This window comes from Solea senegalensis, unplaced genomic scaffold (genome assembly GCF_019176455.1).
Source record: "Solea senegalensis isolate Sse05_10M unplaced genomic scaffold, IFAPA_SoseM_1 scf7180000013253, whole genome shotgun sequence".
NCBI lineage: Eukaryota > Metazoa > Chordata > Actinopteri > Pleuronectiformes > Soleidae > Solea > Solea senegalensis.
This window is the reverse complement of record NW_025320788.1, coordinates 71904-89357: the sequence shown is the minus strand read 5'-3', so window position 1 is coordinate 89357 and position 17454 is coordinate 71904. Positions and strand designations below refer to the sequence as shown.

The following is a 17454-nucleotide window of genomic DNA, read 5'->3' as shown; positions in this document are numbered from 1 at the left end:
TTATCTGATTCGTATCTGATTTATTTCCACATACAAATGACGATATCTGAATCCCTGTGCTTTTTTCCTGCTCACACTGTCATGGGTCACATGGGAGGAAAAGATCCACGTTGGGTCACTTGTACCATGCAGTGTAAATGCAGCCTATACTACTCCAAAGCATAGACCTATGTAGTTCTGATCAAGGACAACTCATGGGACTTCTTTCTAACATTAGTTTACACAGGATAAAATAAAACATTAATAATTCCTTTTTGATGGGTAAAGGACACTAAATGAGTCATTTTAAAATTAAGTCCACCAATCAATTTTATTTTCATTTACTGATGTTCCCTCAGTAACATTATTAGCAACTGATGATTATTTTTACAATCGATTAATCTGTTGATTGTTTTCCTTTGGTCCATAAAATGTCAGAAAATGTTGAAAAATGTCCAACATTGTTTTTCAAACCTGGAAATGATGATGTACACAAACCAAAATTAATTCATTTGTGATGATTTCTTTGTTATATGGAGCAAAGCAACTAGAAAATATTCACATTCAAGAAGCTGAAAAATCAGAAAACGTGTTTCATAATGAAAAAACAACAACCTCAAACCGATGAATCAATTATCAAAGTAGATGATGATTCATTTCATAATTGATCAGTAATTATTTCAGCCCTAACTGCAACACACCAAGAAATCATAAACACTGACTATTAACATGCACAGCAAAATAATAATTCCACAATAAAAAGCATGCAAATAGAGCTTTAGATGCTTTGAGGCTTTGATGCTTTTACACAATGAAGTCTAATGGCTAAATCAGTTTTATGAATATAAAGGTTTCCTGCATCTGCATTCAGTCTTGGCCTTAATTATTGTATTGTATTCGTATTGAAAATACATGTTTAAGAGGACGTTCTTAGTGCAGCAGGATGACGTCAGCTCGATTCCTTTGATTTTATATTTATTTTTTTTTAAATATTTATTTTACGCTCAGGCAAAGTTGAGGTCAGCACACACGAGGGGTCCTTGTAGCCGCACCAGTTAGCCCAGCAGCAGCTAGTAAGCGTTTGGTCGGTGCGAGCCTGAGCATCCTCGAAAAATTACAACTGGGGGAGAAAGATTCAGACACTCACACAGCTCACTTTAAATCTGACAGAGGGGATCTCTTTGAAGACAAAGAGTATAAAGGTATGAAAATGTCGCCATCGCCAGCACACGCCAGTTTCACATATCAATGTTAATCATCTTTGCACGCACAACACGAGTTGTCGCAGCGTCCCGAGATGCTCTTTGTTTTTCACGGTGGAAAACGTCGAGAAAATATTTGGTTTTATAGCAACCTCGAATAACTGTTGACTAATGTGTTTGTATTGGTTTATTTTTTCACTCACCTGAGTCGGGGCATTGGCCACATAACGTTATCGAGCTTGTTAGCTTCGCAGCTAACAATAGAACGGGGAAATTTGGACCAGTCTTCGCTTCAAAACTGACTTTGATGTCGGTGGCTAACGTTTACCGGTGGTTAAAAACGGCTGCCAACGAAACCAGAAGTCGGGTTTCAATGCTAAAAGTTGCGTAATATGATGTGATTTTCGCTGTATATTGCGAGTGTGAGCGTATAAGATTAGCCGGCGTTTTTAAAGGAGCTGAGGTTTTAAACGATAAAGCGAAGGCCTACATTTTAACTTGTGACAACTTCCTTTCTGTTTGAGTTCAGGCTTCTTACATGTATCTAACACCTGTTTTCATTTTATCTGTAACATAAGTCTTATTGCTTTTCTTGTTTTCACTTTCAATTCGATCACTTTTTAATAAACGTGTCCTCATGTTAACCCAAGACGACACACAGACCGTTGTCTGTTAGGTTCAGCTGTCTAGGACAAATGCATTAAGGTCAATTATGAATCAATCGGTTGCTTTGAGATAGTAACACACAGCCTAATGGGTTTAAGTATTCTATTGTGACTGTGTTAAAACCTAGCTATTCACCCCCCTCTCCTATCTCCACCATCAACATTAGCACCACCACAAAACCACCAAGTAATTGTTACATGTTACGACGGTGTAGATTCTCATTCATCCAGGTCATAATTATCCAAATGTCACTGAATCAGTAGCAACTCAACATGAACCTTTCTTGGGGATGTTTACCCTTTAATTCAACACAGGGCCCTGTTCAGACCCGGAACCAACCTCTTTTTGGAGCGATCTAATCATAAGTGTACCGTGTTAAGATCCAGTAGTAGTGAATAGTGAAACTACAAATTGGAACAAACAATGGACTCCTCATATCCTTCCTTACAAGTATGGGGAACCATGGTGGCATTCACTAACTAGGAAGGATGTTGTGCATCTGCTTCTGCTGCAATACCTGAAATGCGCACACTGTCAAAAATAACTCATTCAAATAAATGCTGCACACTAGACCTGTGACCTGATCTCACTCCGGTAAATTGGTACACAGAAGTCAGAATTAAATCGTGTTACTGTGTCTGTGCCAGTAAGAGAGGGAGGAAGAGCCAAAAAAGAACTCATGGGGTTGAATGAATCAAAGCACAAATATGATTTTAAACATTACAAAAAAAATTCATGTGGTGATCAGTAGTGGTTGTTACTGACTTTGAATAATCCAATGTATGGGCACCAGGTTCTCTGTGAAATTGCGACAGGTTTAAAGACATCAGCTGAAGGGTCTCTAAAACATCGTGAAGATGTATTGCATTCATGCATGCAAAGGAATGTGGCCACATGCGTCATCAAAACCACTTAGTGGTTTTTGGGATCGGATCAGAAGATGTATGCCAGACCTGTGCTTAGTTACCGCTGACCACTTGTAATCAGATCAGAGGGATCGATTAATAGCAGTTATACTTTTTCTTTCCGTAGATGCCTTCAGCAATGGTTGGCAACAATGCTGTTCAGTCTGCCATTCCAGACCTGGGAAACGTAAGTCAGTCTGAGACCATGAAGCAGGTTCTTGCTGTGATTGACAAGAAGGTCCGCAACATGGAAAAGAAAAAGGTATTTATATTTCTTTCTAAATTAAATTAAATAGTCATAATTTCCTTAACATCATCATGTGTGATCTTCTTGTCTTGCAATATTCTTAGTCGAAACTGGATGACTACCAAACAAAGAAGGATAAAGGAGAAAAGCTGAATCAGGATCAGCTGGTAAGATAAAGCCGATTTGTGTTTAAAACTGCAGCCTGTCATGTAATCTTATTTACACAAATACTACTGCAACATTTTCTGTGACAGACAATCTTAATCTTAATAATTTTTCTCCCCCGGTGTACCTGAAGGAAGCCTTGTCGAAGTATCAAGAGATCCACCACAATCTTGAGTTTGCTCGAGACTTGCATAAGAGTTTCCAGGTATTGGGTCTCGAGGTAAGACCATAATGACAATAAAGTTTCAAACCTTTTGAACATTTTAAATATCTGTCTGTACGGCTCTAAATTAAATGTTATGATTTAGTTGCAGCAAATTTGCTTTGAGTCCAAAGAAAAACTATTTCTTTATAGCTGCTGTATTTTTTTAAATAAGTGAATGAATAATATTTTTTAATATGCACATATGGAAATTGTATGTAGGTCTTTCACCTCCACACCAAAAGCAGGTTACTGCATAGTGATTTTTGTCCTCAGTAATCAACAAAAGCAGCAGCTTCCATAATGAAACTTAGCAGGGCTGCAATTTGATTAGTAAGCAAAATGTGCTGAAACACATCATTGTTGTTTTTACTGTACGTGTTACTCTTTGTGCAGTACATCAGATGCAATTTATGTCCACTATGTCTCACTGCATTGTCCCTGATAACTAAAGATCGATTGATATGCGACTTTGTGTGTTCAGCTTCAAAAGACGGTGAAGAAGAACGCGCGGCGGGAACAGCTGCAGCGAGAGGAAATGGAACAACGGCGACTTAAGACGGTTTTGGAGCTTCAGTTTTTACTGGACCAGTTGGGAGAAGACGGCGTCAGGCAGGACCTCAAACGACCTGATGCCACTGGTTCTCCTTTGCTCATTGACGCTGACCTGACATCCCTTGATGAATTTTACAAACTGGTGGGACCTGATAGGAATTATGATGTCAGGTAAGCGTGTGGCTGGGATTCTGAGAACCAATAAGTGTGCAGATGTAAGACTATGATTATGAGGGTGATTTGAGTGTATTGCAATACCTATGTACCACTTAAATTTTACAATTCTACAAGTATGACAATTGAGCTGTAATAAATCAGTGTTTTCCTTTCCTCCTTAAACTAGTATTGAATGATACACATTACTTGAGACAATGACATATAAGTCACTTCTACATTTAGCTGCCCCTGCAGTCAAGCCAATTAAAAAATAAAGTGTTCTCAGCTTTGCCTACTCGTGTCCTATGAAATACTGCTGAAGGAAAATAAAATGTTGGGCCAAAATAAAGCCTCTCAAAACAGGGTCCAGGGTGCACCCCACCTTTCACCCATGTCAGCTGGGATTGGCACCAGGACACAGCACAAATGTGAGCCTCCATATTAACTTAGAAATATGTGTTTGGATTGCAGATAATACTGATAAAGTGAAATGACTATACTTCTTGGAGAAAATTGGCAACTGCTTCTTTTTAGCTGCCTATGTTCATCAACCTAGTAAAAATATCATGTGATGAAATGTCATCTGGGGAAGTAGACAGTTATATGAATATTATTTATGATTTGTACTGTAAATGGCTGCATTATTTGCCTACTTAACGAGTAAGGATATGGCAACCGATGGCCACTAACATACAAATAATCTGTATGTTTACTTTGTGTGACTTGCAGGTTGACTGACCAGTATGATGAGGCATCAGTTCACTTGTGGGAGCTGCTTGAGGGCAAAGACAAGGCCGTTGCGGGGACCACATGTAAGTATTATGATGACTTCTGATCACCTCATACAAAGAGTTAGTTCACAATAGGGCTGCTGGAACAAATTTTGGTAGTCGAATATAATTCGAATATTAAAAAAAATCAATGATAATCGAGTGCTGTAATTATAATTAAATTTTTTTTAATACATGTGTTAAAACGTGGCGACGGCCCTCTTTCTTCTGCCTCTTTCCGTGTGAAAACAGAATACTTTGCTCACGCAGAACAATAAAGCTTTTTCAGTCACACGGCGATAAAACACCCACGGAGATCGACACTCCTATTTTTTGCCTCCCTCCAGCTTGAGCCAGGTTACACGGCTCTCAGCCACGCGTCAGAGGTGCCCCGGAAGCATTTATGACTGTCACCGCACATTACATAGACGAGGAATGGGAGGTGAAAGATATAATTCTCAAAACGGCATCGGTGTCAAACTCGGGAGAGCAGAACGCGAGTCAGTGTTCTCCATCACCGCAACGCGGCTAATTATATTAACGCCGTCGTTCATGAGGCACCTGCAGTCTGCCAGTGTCCCATTTATGGCCCAGTGGACAGAACATATAACAACCACATATTAAGTTAAAATGTATTCAAATTTTATTTAAAAAATGTGAATATAATTGGAATATTAAAAATAATAAGGAATGGAATTCACATATAAATGCTCCCGAAAGTATTCAGTGGACTGAATTGTAAATGACTAATATTGCCACATTTTGCCCATCAGCCTTTCTGTGGTGAAAAACAAAGTGAAAACATGAGAACAGGAGCTCGGTTTTTGTCTTATTAAATCAGAGAATAATTGTTCACATACTCTGAAAGTCCTTTGGCAAACAAACTTTAATTCGGGAGTGTCATCCATCTTCACCACGCTCTACCTCCAGAGCGTAGGTTGTACGTTCTTAAACGCGAAGGGGGAAAATGTGACGGCGTCCAAATAGTTTGTTTGAATATACCCTGCTGAGACTGCGTGTAAATCATTAAGCCTGGCTTTTCTTTTTCCTCACTTGTCCCCGTGCCTTTGTTCCAGATAAGCTGCTGAAGGACATGTTGGACAAAGTACTGCAGAGTGGTTACTTTGACAAAGCCCAAACGCATCAGAATGGATCCTGTGAGCAGGAAGAGGAGCAAGAAGAGCAGGTTGTGGTGGTGGCTGAGACAAAGACTGAGGAGCAGCAGCCTTCAGAACCAGGTAACTAAATACCAAATATATTTTTTACTGCAGCAAGAAATCTGTCATCACATCACATTTGCCTTTTTTCTCACCAGAAGGAACAGTCAGTGAACCTTTCATGCAGCCAGTTACAGTGGAAGCCACAGAGGTGAGATTTTTTAAACATACTGTTTGCATGAATCCTGTATGATGCTTCACACGCCGGCTGTTTTTCCCTTACGTTCCGTGTGCTGTCTTGTGTCGTAGTTTGTAAACAGACAGTTCATTCCAGAAACTCCATACAGCGGTACAGATAAAGACCAAGTGGAGGAGTGGACAGTGGAGGCTCAGGTATGCTGCTGCTGGACTCTATCACACCACTGTGCTGCATGTCGCTGTAATCTAATCTCTGTGTAATAACTCTATCTTGACTAGATATTGAATTCCATCCAGCACCAACCCCCTGCCCAACTGGCTCCAGAACCGACTGTTACTGCGAACCATGTCGCTCCCGCTCCCACCCCTGACCCAGTGGTCAGAAAACAGGTGGTGCAGGACCTCATGGCCCAGATGCAAGGAACGTACAACTTCATGCAGGCATGTTAATCCAGTATATAATGTAATGTCCAGCTCAGCACTTTGTGTTATTTATATATTCATGAACGTAAGGAGCTTGAATTAAAGCTCCAATGTGTAACTTCTGTCTCAATGTCTCGTGGTAGTTTCCAGCGCTAGGTTTGAGAACTGTGTGTGTATGTGTCACTAACTCAGACAACCACTCTGTATTTGTCATGCATACTTCTCATTATCGCATCTCCTAGACTGTTTGTTATATCGAGAAAATTCAAACTCTGTGGATTGGCGATCTGTCCTGGGTGTGACCCCGCCTTTCACCCCGTGTCAGCTGAGATTGGCACCTCCCGTGACCCTCATGTGGAGGATAAAGCAGTAAAAGATTTATGGATACAATCAGAGAATTGGAGCTATGCATCATGTACTTGTCATTGAATAACTGCCAGATATTGAAAGTGAAAGTTATCGAGGGGGAAAAAAGGGGCCGAAAGGATACGACACTGGACCCAAATCTTTCAGTTCAAAACCTCTAAAAATGTATTTCTGTTCTGTTTGGTTGTCCTAGGACTCCATGTTGGAGTTTGATGGCCATGCCATGGATCCAGCCATCGTGTCTGCCCAGCCTATGAAGCCTGTGCAGACTGCTGACCTGCAGCAGATGGGCTGTCCTTCAGGTCAGTGCCAGATGATTCACTGATTAAATTAATAAGGTTATTAGAACAGGTTTTTGTGTTTTTTTTGTTTTGTTTTTTTAAATGAGACACAGTTGGGTCTTTCAGTATTTGGACAGTAATGCAATTTTAGTTGTTTTTTTCCCTCTGTGACACCACAAAGTATTTGAAATGAAGCTTAGACGATTGCTCGCAAAAACGATCAGTTGTGAAAAGTGCTTCTCTGTCCAGACACAGTCCTCCCTTCATACATGTGAAGTATTTTCTGAAATCTTTTTTGTTTTTGTTGCAACCCACACAGAGTCCAGACTTTCCCAAACAAGTGTACTGTCGGGACCACAAGAACCCACACAAGTAAGTCTAGAGGAAGCTTGGCAGGAACTAGTTAGTGTGACCTGGTGCTGAGTAAACATGATGTTATCTAATGTGTAATTACTATAATGAGGTAGAAGGGGAGCTTTTGAATTGAAAAATCACCAAACCCATCTTTCACACTGACCATTCCACAATCCTTGTTTCCTTGCCGTCCCAATTTCCTTCCTTCCTTCCTTCCTACCTTCCTCCTACCCCCAGGCCTTGATGTCTCTTTCGCCTGAGCCGCCCCCCGCCCCATGTTCTCTGTCCTCTGCCTTCCCACCCGTCTCCAAATCCACCCACACTGGAGGCATCAATGTCAACGCGGCACCCTTCCACTCGGTGCAAGCGGTAATGCTTTCTCCCTGCGTCCAGTTCAATACTAAAAAAAACAGGAAACACTTTCTGGTGCCTTCTGTCAAAATCGTCCAGGTTCCATACATGTTTGGGAAAGCTAGCATTAGTTAGCGCTAGTTGATCGTTGTTGCACCATTGAAAACCGAATCCTTCTCACCGAAGCGTTCTCCTCGGTGGCTCTGCTGCGATGTGACATTTTTGTTCGGATACAGCGGAAATACAGTCGACGTGTCTTTCTGTTTTTAGGTATTTCATTTGAGCGCGCCTGTACCCTCAGCCACCGAAGGCCAAGCAGACCCTCTGAAGCAGTCCAGCCAGTTCCCCGGTGGCTACGGACAAGGGTTCAGCAGCCAGTCGGAGAGTACTGTGGACCAGGCCGACATCCCACAGGAGACATTACAGTCAGGTGAGGCAAGAGCTTTGACTGGTTACATGTGTTTTGACCAAGGATTTTGGTCAAAGGGGGAAAAGATGTGTGTATTTTGTGTTTAGCATAGAATACTAACATTCTAATGAGTATTTTATTGTATTTATGAAACTGCAATATATGCGACACACACAAACTATTAACTAGTGACTTGTAAAGTAATTTATAAAGTTATTTTCCATGTACTGAATCATTAGAATCAGTTAATTAAAAAGACTAATGCACAGACTCCGTCTGTCACAGTCACTGACCTAAAATAAGGCGACAGTGACGGTGTGATGCGACTCGTTTGGCAGTGCTAACGCTAAATACACCAGACTCCTCGGTGAAATATTGAGATTTTTTTATTTATTTTATTTATATATATTTATTTATTTGAGACATTTCTGTTGGAGATTAACGTGAGTTTTCAGGAATTTTAAAGCCATTTTAATTGATCTACAGTTTGGCAGTGAGTTACCAATCCGTGGCCGGCAGTCTCATGGCATCACGCATAGTATCGACTCACTTAGCTCGCTTGGAACCTCGTCAGAGCAGAAAAGTACCATTGTCCCAGCTACTATCACTATTGGAAAAAAAGCCTAATACATCATACTTGTCATAACTGATGTTAAAATGTAAAATCACACAAGGAATGTAGAATTAGGTTACGGTTTTTAGCTCTAGTTTGACAAAGTATTAGAGTGTGATATTGGGTTGAACTCTGCACCGGAAGTAAACAAAAACATAGCTGTGACTTGTTTCACTGTGTTATAAACACAAGTCTCCTTTCTTGTTCGTAGTTGTCAGTGGATTCCAGCCCCAAGACCAGGTCCTGGCCCCTGCAGGAGCTCATGAAGAGTCCGCTCCAGGTGCAGGGTTCGTACAGTCGGGCCAGTCCTTCTACGGCAGCAGGGCCGTACCCAGAGGCGGACCCAGGAACGCAAGGGGCATGACGAATGGATACCGGGGCTCCTCCAACGGATTTCGAGGTACGAGCATCTAAGTCCGACTGGACAACCGATTTAAACCTTGCCACACTGCATTGTGGGTCTGTTGCGTCACATAGCTAGTGTTTTGTGTGTGTGTGTGTGTTTTTTTTGTCCTGGGCACAGTGCCACCACCAAAAGAGGACATTGCATAGTCAACACTAGCTGCTCTGCTAAGTTCTAATAGCTGTCAGGCCTTAAAGTGACACACACACACACGTACAGTGAATTATGACATCACGTCTACAGAGTTGACGTGATGTCATGATTCACTGTGATGACACAATGCTTGTTCATCAGGGGGATATGAAGGATATCGGCCTCCTTTCTCAAACGCTCCCAGCAGCGCTTACGGTCAAACCCAGCTGAACTCGTCTCGGGACTATTCCAACAGCTCCTACCAGCGGGTAAGTTTGCCGGTCCTCGTTCAGTACTGCATGTACAAAATAGCTCGTATCATACACTGAGTATCTGTTATATGTGTTTCTTGAAGGAGGGATATCAAGGCTACAAACGGGGCGCTGCCCAGGGACCTCGGGGTTTGTCTCGGGGTAATGCTCAAGCAATGCGATCCTAAAGGATTTTAAGGACCGTCAAATTCGCGCCACGTTGAACATTCAGGATTTTTGAATGTGTTCTGCCCCAGCTCACTTTTCTAACAATCTTTTAGTTGTCATTGGTTCTCTTTATTTTTATAAGTCCTGGTCTTTTACTGTCAGTCAGTCAGTCAGTCAGTCGGTCTGCTTCGGTCTGTCTAGATCCTCTAAATGTTTTAACACAAAAATGCTGAACTTCACCACATGTAGGATTATCAGCATGTCTGTGTGTTGTGCAACAACAAATAGATATTCCTGTAAACTTGAAAGAGTTCATTAATTTATTTTTTGTACAAAATAAATGCAAAAAATACCCTGTCACTGTCCATCTAATGTCACGAGACTGATTTCCTTCTGCCCTACGTCGCCGGCCACTATTTTCCTTTGGATCTAATACTTTTCAGAAAAGCATTTAATTTTGTTTTTAACCCCAGTCACCTCTTTGTACGCTGATGTTATTCATTGAAACTGTTTCAATAAAGTTGTGTTCTATTACGTTCCTGTTGTTAACTCTGTATGTGTCACATTGTGATGATGTATAATATGCTTTTTGGCCCAGTTTTGTTTCTTAAAAATCAAAGCTGTTCCATCAGAGCTGTTAACTGTTTTCTAATGATATCATTTGATTATGAATCAAATTGAAAGATCCAAATGGTTTTATTATCTTGCACAGTAACAACAAAATAAGACAGTGGTGCATCTGATGATGATGATGCAATATTGTGTCCAAGGAGCACTTGGCACACTGTAACCCAAAGACAAGGCAAGACGATAAAAGTATCCCATGTTCAGATAAACCGCAGTAAGGCAAGAGCTGTTATTTGAACTTGATGTAAACAAAGCTTTCAGTATAAAGTGGTATTCACCAGCAAGAAGGAACCACAAAAGGACTGAATATCATGGCGGTTACATCGTACTCTCAGAAAACACACGATCGGGGGAAAAAAAGCAGCATGTGATGCGAGTGTGAGCCTTTTTAGAATTAACTGATACTATGAACATATCCTAACTGATAAATTAAGCAAATAATCATAAATAAACACGGCACGTACACACGTATGAGTGGATCTAAAGCTAGAAAGTCCACTACAATGCTCATAGTAACACTACAAAAATGTATTAATTAATTTTTTTTAACAGTTTCTGCCGGGGTAAATCATTGCCAGAGTATTGAGGGTCCAATATTTTGAAGGGCAATTTGATTTCACAGGTATCTTTCTCTCCTCAGCCTGAAAAATGCCTGTTTTTGGGTTTAGCACAACTACTACAATTGAGAAAAATGTGGAAAAACTGTCCATACAAACAAAATAGGTTTAGAAATCAGTCCACAAGTGACCAATAGCACAGGAGTGAAAGGTATAGGTTAAAATGATTTGTTTTCACAGGTTAAAATATAGTTTGTTTTATAGTAGCAGCTGGAGATCAAGTCAAATGTTTCCTACACCGATCTGACTGAAGCCTTGCAGATTATAACAGCATGACACTGTGCCCGTTTGCCCCCAAGCAAGCCGTTAAAACGCTAAGTTTTGAGGTATAAAGTTTTCCTTTTATCAAAAGTGATGAATGTTGATTAAAAATGTAAGTGCCTGTTCTCTTTCAGGCTTTAATGCAATCATAGAAAACGTTGAACTCATTCACTAATGTGCCTGATGAAGTGTTTGGGGATATTTTTGTCTCGTCAAGTCACAAATGGCATGAAATTGACTTTTACTTTTTAATTAGATTGAGGATCCAGTGGCATTTAGAGGTTTTGTACTTTCAACAGCAAACGACGGGTCAAGAAAGTCCCAAAAAATTTAGATTTTTGTAGAGTTGTATTACCAAACATTCCCGATGATTTCTGAAGTCATCAAACACAACAAAGTATGCACATGTGCAGATGCATGTCCTCGGTTGGTCATTGTACACTTAATTCTTTTTGTGTAATCCAGAGATTACAGTTATTATCAAACACTGGCGTCGTTCAAAAGATTCAGTTTGTGCAGCTTTCCTTTCGTGTTGAATGTGCTCCAAAACCCCCGCGTCGCGCTGCTTGAAGAGTCGTGACACTCGGGCGGGACTGTTGCTCTGCACGCTGGAGAGGAGGTGCCGCGAGAGTCTGGTGATTTCAAGTTTTGACAGAGTCTTTAGGGCACGTTGTGCTGGTCTTGTGAAACTTGGTGGTGGCCTGGTGGCAGATCCTGGTGCGTCTGTGGGAGTCCGTGCTGAGCCAAGTCTGGATTTTGTTGGCCGTGGTGTTCCTGAGGCGTATCTTCAGGAGCAAGGTATCCAGGGTGAAGTCCTTGTTGTTGTTGTTGTTGAGCGTCGTGTTGAAAATGCAACTGATCGTCAACTTGATGCATCTCTGGGATAGCGTTTCCTTCAACTGAAGCAAAGACACAGGTTTATGTTCTCGGAGCCCAGCTCGTAAAAAAAAAAAAAAATCAAGCAGCCATCAAACGATAAAACAAAATTGGTGCTCTCAACACTCACCGTGAACCTCTGGAGGAGGCTCTACTTTTTGTGATTTCAGTCGTTCCATGTGCTCAACGGCCTGTAACAGCAGAGTTTCATATGTTATCTTATATTTGGAAGGTGCACACTGTGCCACGAGACATCATTAAAACATTCAAGGGCTTAATTAGGGATGTACCAATATCAAAATCTGATGTTAATAGTGCAGCTACAAGTCCGTGATGTGATCTTAATTGCAAAAAATCTTATCATCTAGTTTGAAAGCAACTAGATGATCCACAATTTCAAAATCTTTGTCTCTCTCTGTCTCCTAAATCCATGCTCTTGCCTCTGTCGCCTTTAACACTGGGTCTCACTGGAAAAAGGGAGACCTTGATATTGCCATGATGTCAGAAATAACCTTCAGTCACATTCAAACTACAAAGAAACTGTAATAAGCATGGTCCTCACTGTTTTCTGTACAGTTGTACCACTGCTTACCTGCTGCAGCTCTATTTTCTGCGAGTTCAGCTGCTCCTGCTGTTTCTCCAGCTCCTCTCGCTGTTTCTGAAGGTCAACGGCCTTCAGCTGGAGATCCTGCTCTTGCTGTGTGAGGTGCTCCTCAAACTCCCGCATCTCTTCATCGGTGTACATCTGGTTCTGCTCCAGCGTCTGAGGACCACGACAAAGACGGGGATCCGTTTATTTGATATTTTTAACATTTCTCTTGAATAATTTCAGCGCAAAAAAGAAAAAAAAGTCTCACCTCCCAGCTATCTGGCTCCAAGAATTCTTTCTTCTTTGTAGCAACCAGGAACTCATCCATAGAGACCAGCCTGTCTTTGTTAGAATCCACCTACAAAGAACATGTATCATGTATTACTCACTGGCAAGGTCAAAACAATAATAAAACAATAAAAGATGGAGGTTTAAGCTTAGTGTAACTCTTACTGTACCTCGTTCATCACATGTTCTCTCATACGCAGCCTCTCTTCCTCCATCTCCACCATATCGTCCTCTTCGTTGGTGGGATCGTAGATTTTCTCCAACTGAAACAGCAAAGTCCAGCAATCGGTGCAAAGATAACTCACTGGAACGGCACAAAATGTTGACAAAGCGCACGACTTTTACCTCTTTGGTGAACAAAGCTTCCAGCTCCTGTTCATCGAAGAAGCCGTCGCCGTTAGAATCTGCAGTACAGAGGTTATTAATGTCATGTTAGGACTGAACGACTGCACACGCGGCTACTGTTATAACAAGCAGTACAAGGTCTTACCGTGCAGTTTGAAAAAGGTCTTGGGGTCAAAATCTTCAGGGTCCAAACCATCAGCGTCCTCCCACACCTCCTTCAGTTGATTCTGGCTGCCCTGCAACAGAAAAAATGCTAAATTACACCACAGTTAAAACTGATTTCAACACACATAGCTTCCTGTGCAGTGTTGACATGTCAGTGCCAAATATACACAAACACTTCCAACTCACGGCCCCATAAAAGCATACTTCTTTTATCCCGTGCACACATTTTAAAAGATAAAACTCAATGTGTCTCTTCAGATACCATAAAATAAGATAATCGAGTTACAGTAACACCTTGCAAAGTCATATAAAAGACATTACGTCTAATGAAAAGGCGAGAAAACAAGCAGACTGAGACGTCGAAGCAACCTAACCGAAGCAATAATTCTTTTTTACACCTCTTTTGCACACTCATTCCCTGTGCTTGTTTGCCACACTCTCATTATAAAGACTGTTAAATTACAGTATGAGAAAGAGGATAAAAACAACTTTGTCCGCAGCTCTCAATGAGCACATCCAGAGGGGAGTGTAACCTTAAATCCGACATACCGGGTGGTTAATTTTGGGGTGGTCGGCGTGCTTCTTCCTCATCTCCTCATAGTGCTCCTCCTCCTTCCTTCTTTCTTCCTCGTCCAGTGTTTTCAGGTGCTCCTGTCTGTCGTGCTCCTTCATCATTTCATACCTCTTGAACTCCTCGTGTCTCTCTTTGTCAAAGTTCTCCAGGTCGTTGGTGGCCTTTACGAAAGGGAAACATTTCGACGGTTAGATATTTTCCCTTCATATGAAAGTTCACTAGACTAACTTCACTTCATGTAAACATGGCTTCAAACGGACATTTCTTGTAGCGTGAAGAAGCAGTGAGAGTTACCGATTTGATGAGCAGATCTAGGTCATCCACCTCAAACGTGTGTGGGTTCATGTGGTTCAAGTACTCAAACTGTTTCAGCAGAGCCTGGTGGTCCACGGCGATGTCTGCACAGGACGTAAATGACAACCTTTATAGCCAAACTTAATAACTTTGAAGCTGTAGCCTCTTGTTTTGCATAGAAACGAATGCACAACGTACCGTTCCCTCCTTCGATGTCTTGCTTGGCCTTAATCAGAGTGCGCAGTCGGTTAACCTCCTGCCTCTTCAGCTCGTCCAGTTTCGTTCTGACGTGATGGCTGACAAAGTCCAGCTCTTTGGCGAGCTTTCCTTGCTGTGTGACACAGGAATGACACAAACGTGTTGACGACCAAAGTTGTGGCACAACATACACGAACTTCATCACAGCTTCAAATAAAATACCTTTGGACCAAAATTAGAAAGCAAATGGAAAAGAACGGGGACTATACCTTGATGTCTTCCATGTCTGTGTTGTGGAGCTTTTCTCTGAAATGCTGATCTTTCTCAAGGAAATCGATGACTTCTCTGAGGTAACGGTCATAGTGGAGTCCAGTGTCCTAGAAAATGTAAAAATAAAATCAATAAAGTCTTTTTAATTGCTTATTATATTACAATATGTGACCAATATTATTGATCTTCTGTCCAGATGTTGGCTGTAGTGATGACAGATAATGAAATGGATAAATAATAAACTCCATTACTGCCATATCACGCCACAGAAGTTCGACACTCGACAATAAAAACGGTTGCATTGTCACTTGCGCTGTCACTTGAATGCACCTGGTATTTGTTCAAACAGCCGAGCCACTATGTCAATATTTGAGACGCACAAAGCCTCCCTGAGGAAGAAATCAGAGATTCCAATCTGTGCACGCACAAAGCTGCAACATCTGGAGCTGCACGGATGATGGAATAGTTTAAAATAGGGTTAGAAATAGGGTTTAAGGTGTGTCGTCAGGCCATCACTCATTCAAATATATGCTGTTAAACTTATGTACAAACAGTAACTTGGCCGTTTGTTTACTTCCTTACTAGAGAAAGCGCTCAGAGTGCAAACCTTCACCAAACTCGCTCAGTTTCCACAATGTTGATAGATTCCCTTATGTGCAAAATTATTAATTGCTTAAAAATCTAATCCAGATCTGGATCACCACCAAAATCTACTCATTTGTGTCCAAATAAGTCCGAGACAGACAATCAAATCAATGAGGCCAGAAACATAAACTCCTATGGTGGACATAGAAGAACCACTAAAAAGTAGTTTAAGAACATTGGTTCATTTATTAAATAAATAGTAAAAAAGGAGTTGCCATTCACAATTTTCAATTCTCAAACGTGCTCTCTTTGTCTGACATCCAGTTTCAACGATAGGCAGATTTTCACCAGACTGTTATCCACACGTTTGATTTGCATATAAACAAACTGAACGTGGAACCCCAGTCTAAAAAAATAAAGTGGTTTCACATTTCACTGCAGTGTTAAAATGGTGAAAACCGCTGACAAAGACACAGAAAGTGTGAAATGAGGAGGAAACCACAGTGTTCCTTGAATTAGTGCAAGAAGCAACTATCATAAATAATTAATAATGAGTGCGCCACGCAAATCTCGCTTGCTGTTATTTGTATTAGCATTATCCTATTGTGCCCTCCTATCATTCTTCTGTGGCGACCTTGTTGGCCGCTTATCTCAGTGAATTAATTCACAATATTTGTTCAACAGCAGTGGATGGAAAGACAAATAAATGTGAGTTAGCTCGTGGCTATATTTTTGAAAATGCGGTTTAAGCAGGGGTTATGAAAACAAGTCATATGAAACAAAATTATTCTGACATAGCAAATATTAGAGAACAACTAACTGATTGGTTATCAAAAACAGATAAAAAATTAATGTGTTGGCAGAGAATAAACTGCTAAAATAAAACCTATATAGCTGCTGAATCATTTAGGTCTGTAACAATAAGGAAGTGAAATCAAGCTGATTCACAAGGTGATTGATAATTCTTTTGTTGTCTCCTCACCACACTGGCTGGAGGCTCTTTGAACTGTTGCTCTGGTTCTTTGACTTTCGTCTTGTCCATGCTGATGGGCACTGCCTCTGAACACAGGAGCTGGAGCAGCAGCAGCAGGAGCCAGCTGCTGAGGAACACCCGGCTCCAACACATCTGCAAACGACAAAACAACCAAAGGTACAACACAGTTATCGCACTCTGTCGTTTACATTAAACAATAATTGACAGTAAACACGATCATTTATATAAAGTCTTGAGCTCAGACCACAACAGCAATAGGTCACACATTACTGGCTACGTAGCTAATAATAACCCGAGGAAGCTTTAGCTGTGCCACTGACAGATTTAGCTAATCACCCCAAGCACCGACACAGCTTACTACGCATATAATGTGATACTGTCAGTCTGACCAACGCCGCCAAATGTCCCCATTATGTTGAAGCAGCATATTTATGTGTGTGTCACTGTAATTATACTGACTTTAATGTGAATCCTGGACATCATCTGTTCCGCTAGACTCCCGTCGGCTGCTGGCTCGCTAATAACCGAACTTGCTGACGGACAGAGCGGAGGCGCTAACCGCAATGGTCAGCTCAGCTGTCTGTCAAATGAACCAGCAAGTTGCGTTGCATCGCACAGTACGTGGCGAGACGACGACTGAGCTGGAGGGCGGGACCTTTGAGACCCGACTCTCCTCCCGAACGTATCGTTAGCAACCATTTAAAGGAAGCGCAAACACACAGGGCAAACAAACAAACGGTAGAGATTGAAAAGCGGTTTCCGGTGTTTTTACAGTGTGTTTTGACTAATATATGTCATTTATTTTACATTTAAATGTA

At 41.2% G+C, this 17454-nt stretch overlaps 3 protein-coding genes across 4 annotated transcripts in view; 2 read left to right on the top strand and 1 right to left on the bottom strand.

Moving 5' to 3' along the window:
* The first annotated feature begins 1018 nt into the window (after window positions 1-1018).
* Window positions 1019-10487, top strand: LOC122760236 (caprin-1-like). 2 transcript variants are annotated; one of them, XM_044015316.1, is made up of 17 exons: window positions 1019-1181; window positions 2880-3014; window positions 3104-3166; window positions 3298-3384; window positions 3851-4092; window positions 4807-4889; window positions 5924-6085; window positions 6163-6215; window positions 6314-6397; window positions 6482-6643; window positions 7185-7293; window positions 7592-7644; window positions 7864-7995; window positions 8248-8407; window positions 9211-9399; window positions 9697-9803; window positions 9890-10487. In XM_044015316.1, exons 2-17 carry the CDS (start codon window positions 2880-2882, stop codon window positions 9971-9973), a joined length of 1905 nt encoding a protein of 634 aa, XP_043871251.1. In that variant the 5' UTR covers window positions 1019-1181; the 3' UTR covers window positions 9974-10487. The 2 variants fall into 2 exon arrangements, with proteins under 2 accessions (XP_043871251.1, XP_043871252.1); XM_044015317.1 differs by lacking the exon at window positions 7864-7995.
* A 143-nt stretch (window positions 10488-10630) lies between these two features.
* On the bottom strand, window positions 10631-17182 carry LOC122760237 (nucleobindin-2-like). The gene is made up of 13 exons (XM_044015318.1): window positions 17096-17182; window positions 16625-16768; window positions 15057-15164; window positions 14788-14920; window positions 14590-14693; window positions 14271-14456; window positions 13702-13792; window positions 13557-13615; window positions 13382-13474; window positions 13192-13281; window positions 12927-13097; window positions 12465-12525; window positions 10631-12357 (listed from the first exon to the last, which is right to left on the bottom strand). Exons 1-13 carry the CDS (start codon window positions 17117-17119, stop codon window positions 12119-12121), a joined length of 1503 nt encoding a protein of 500 aa, XP_043871253.1. The 5' UTR covers window positions 17120-17182; the 3' UTR covers window positions 10631-12118.
* LOC122760238 (pleckstrin homology domain-containing family A member 7-like) overlaps window positions 16725-17454 on the top strand; it is a 72167-nt gene continuing 71437 nt past the window's right edge. The window contains exon 1 of the mRNA XM_044015320.1: window positions 16725-16792. The gene's annotated coding sequence lies outside the window, so the exon portion shown is untranslated. The remainder of the gene's footprint in view (window positions 16793-17454) is intronic.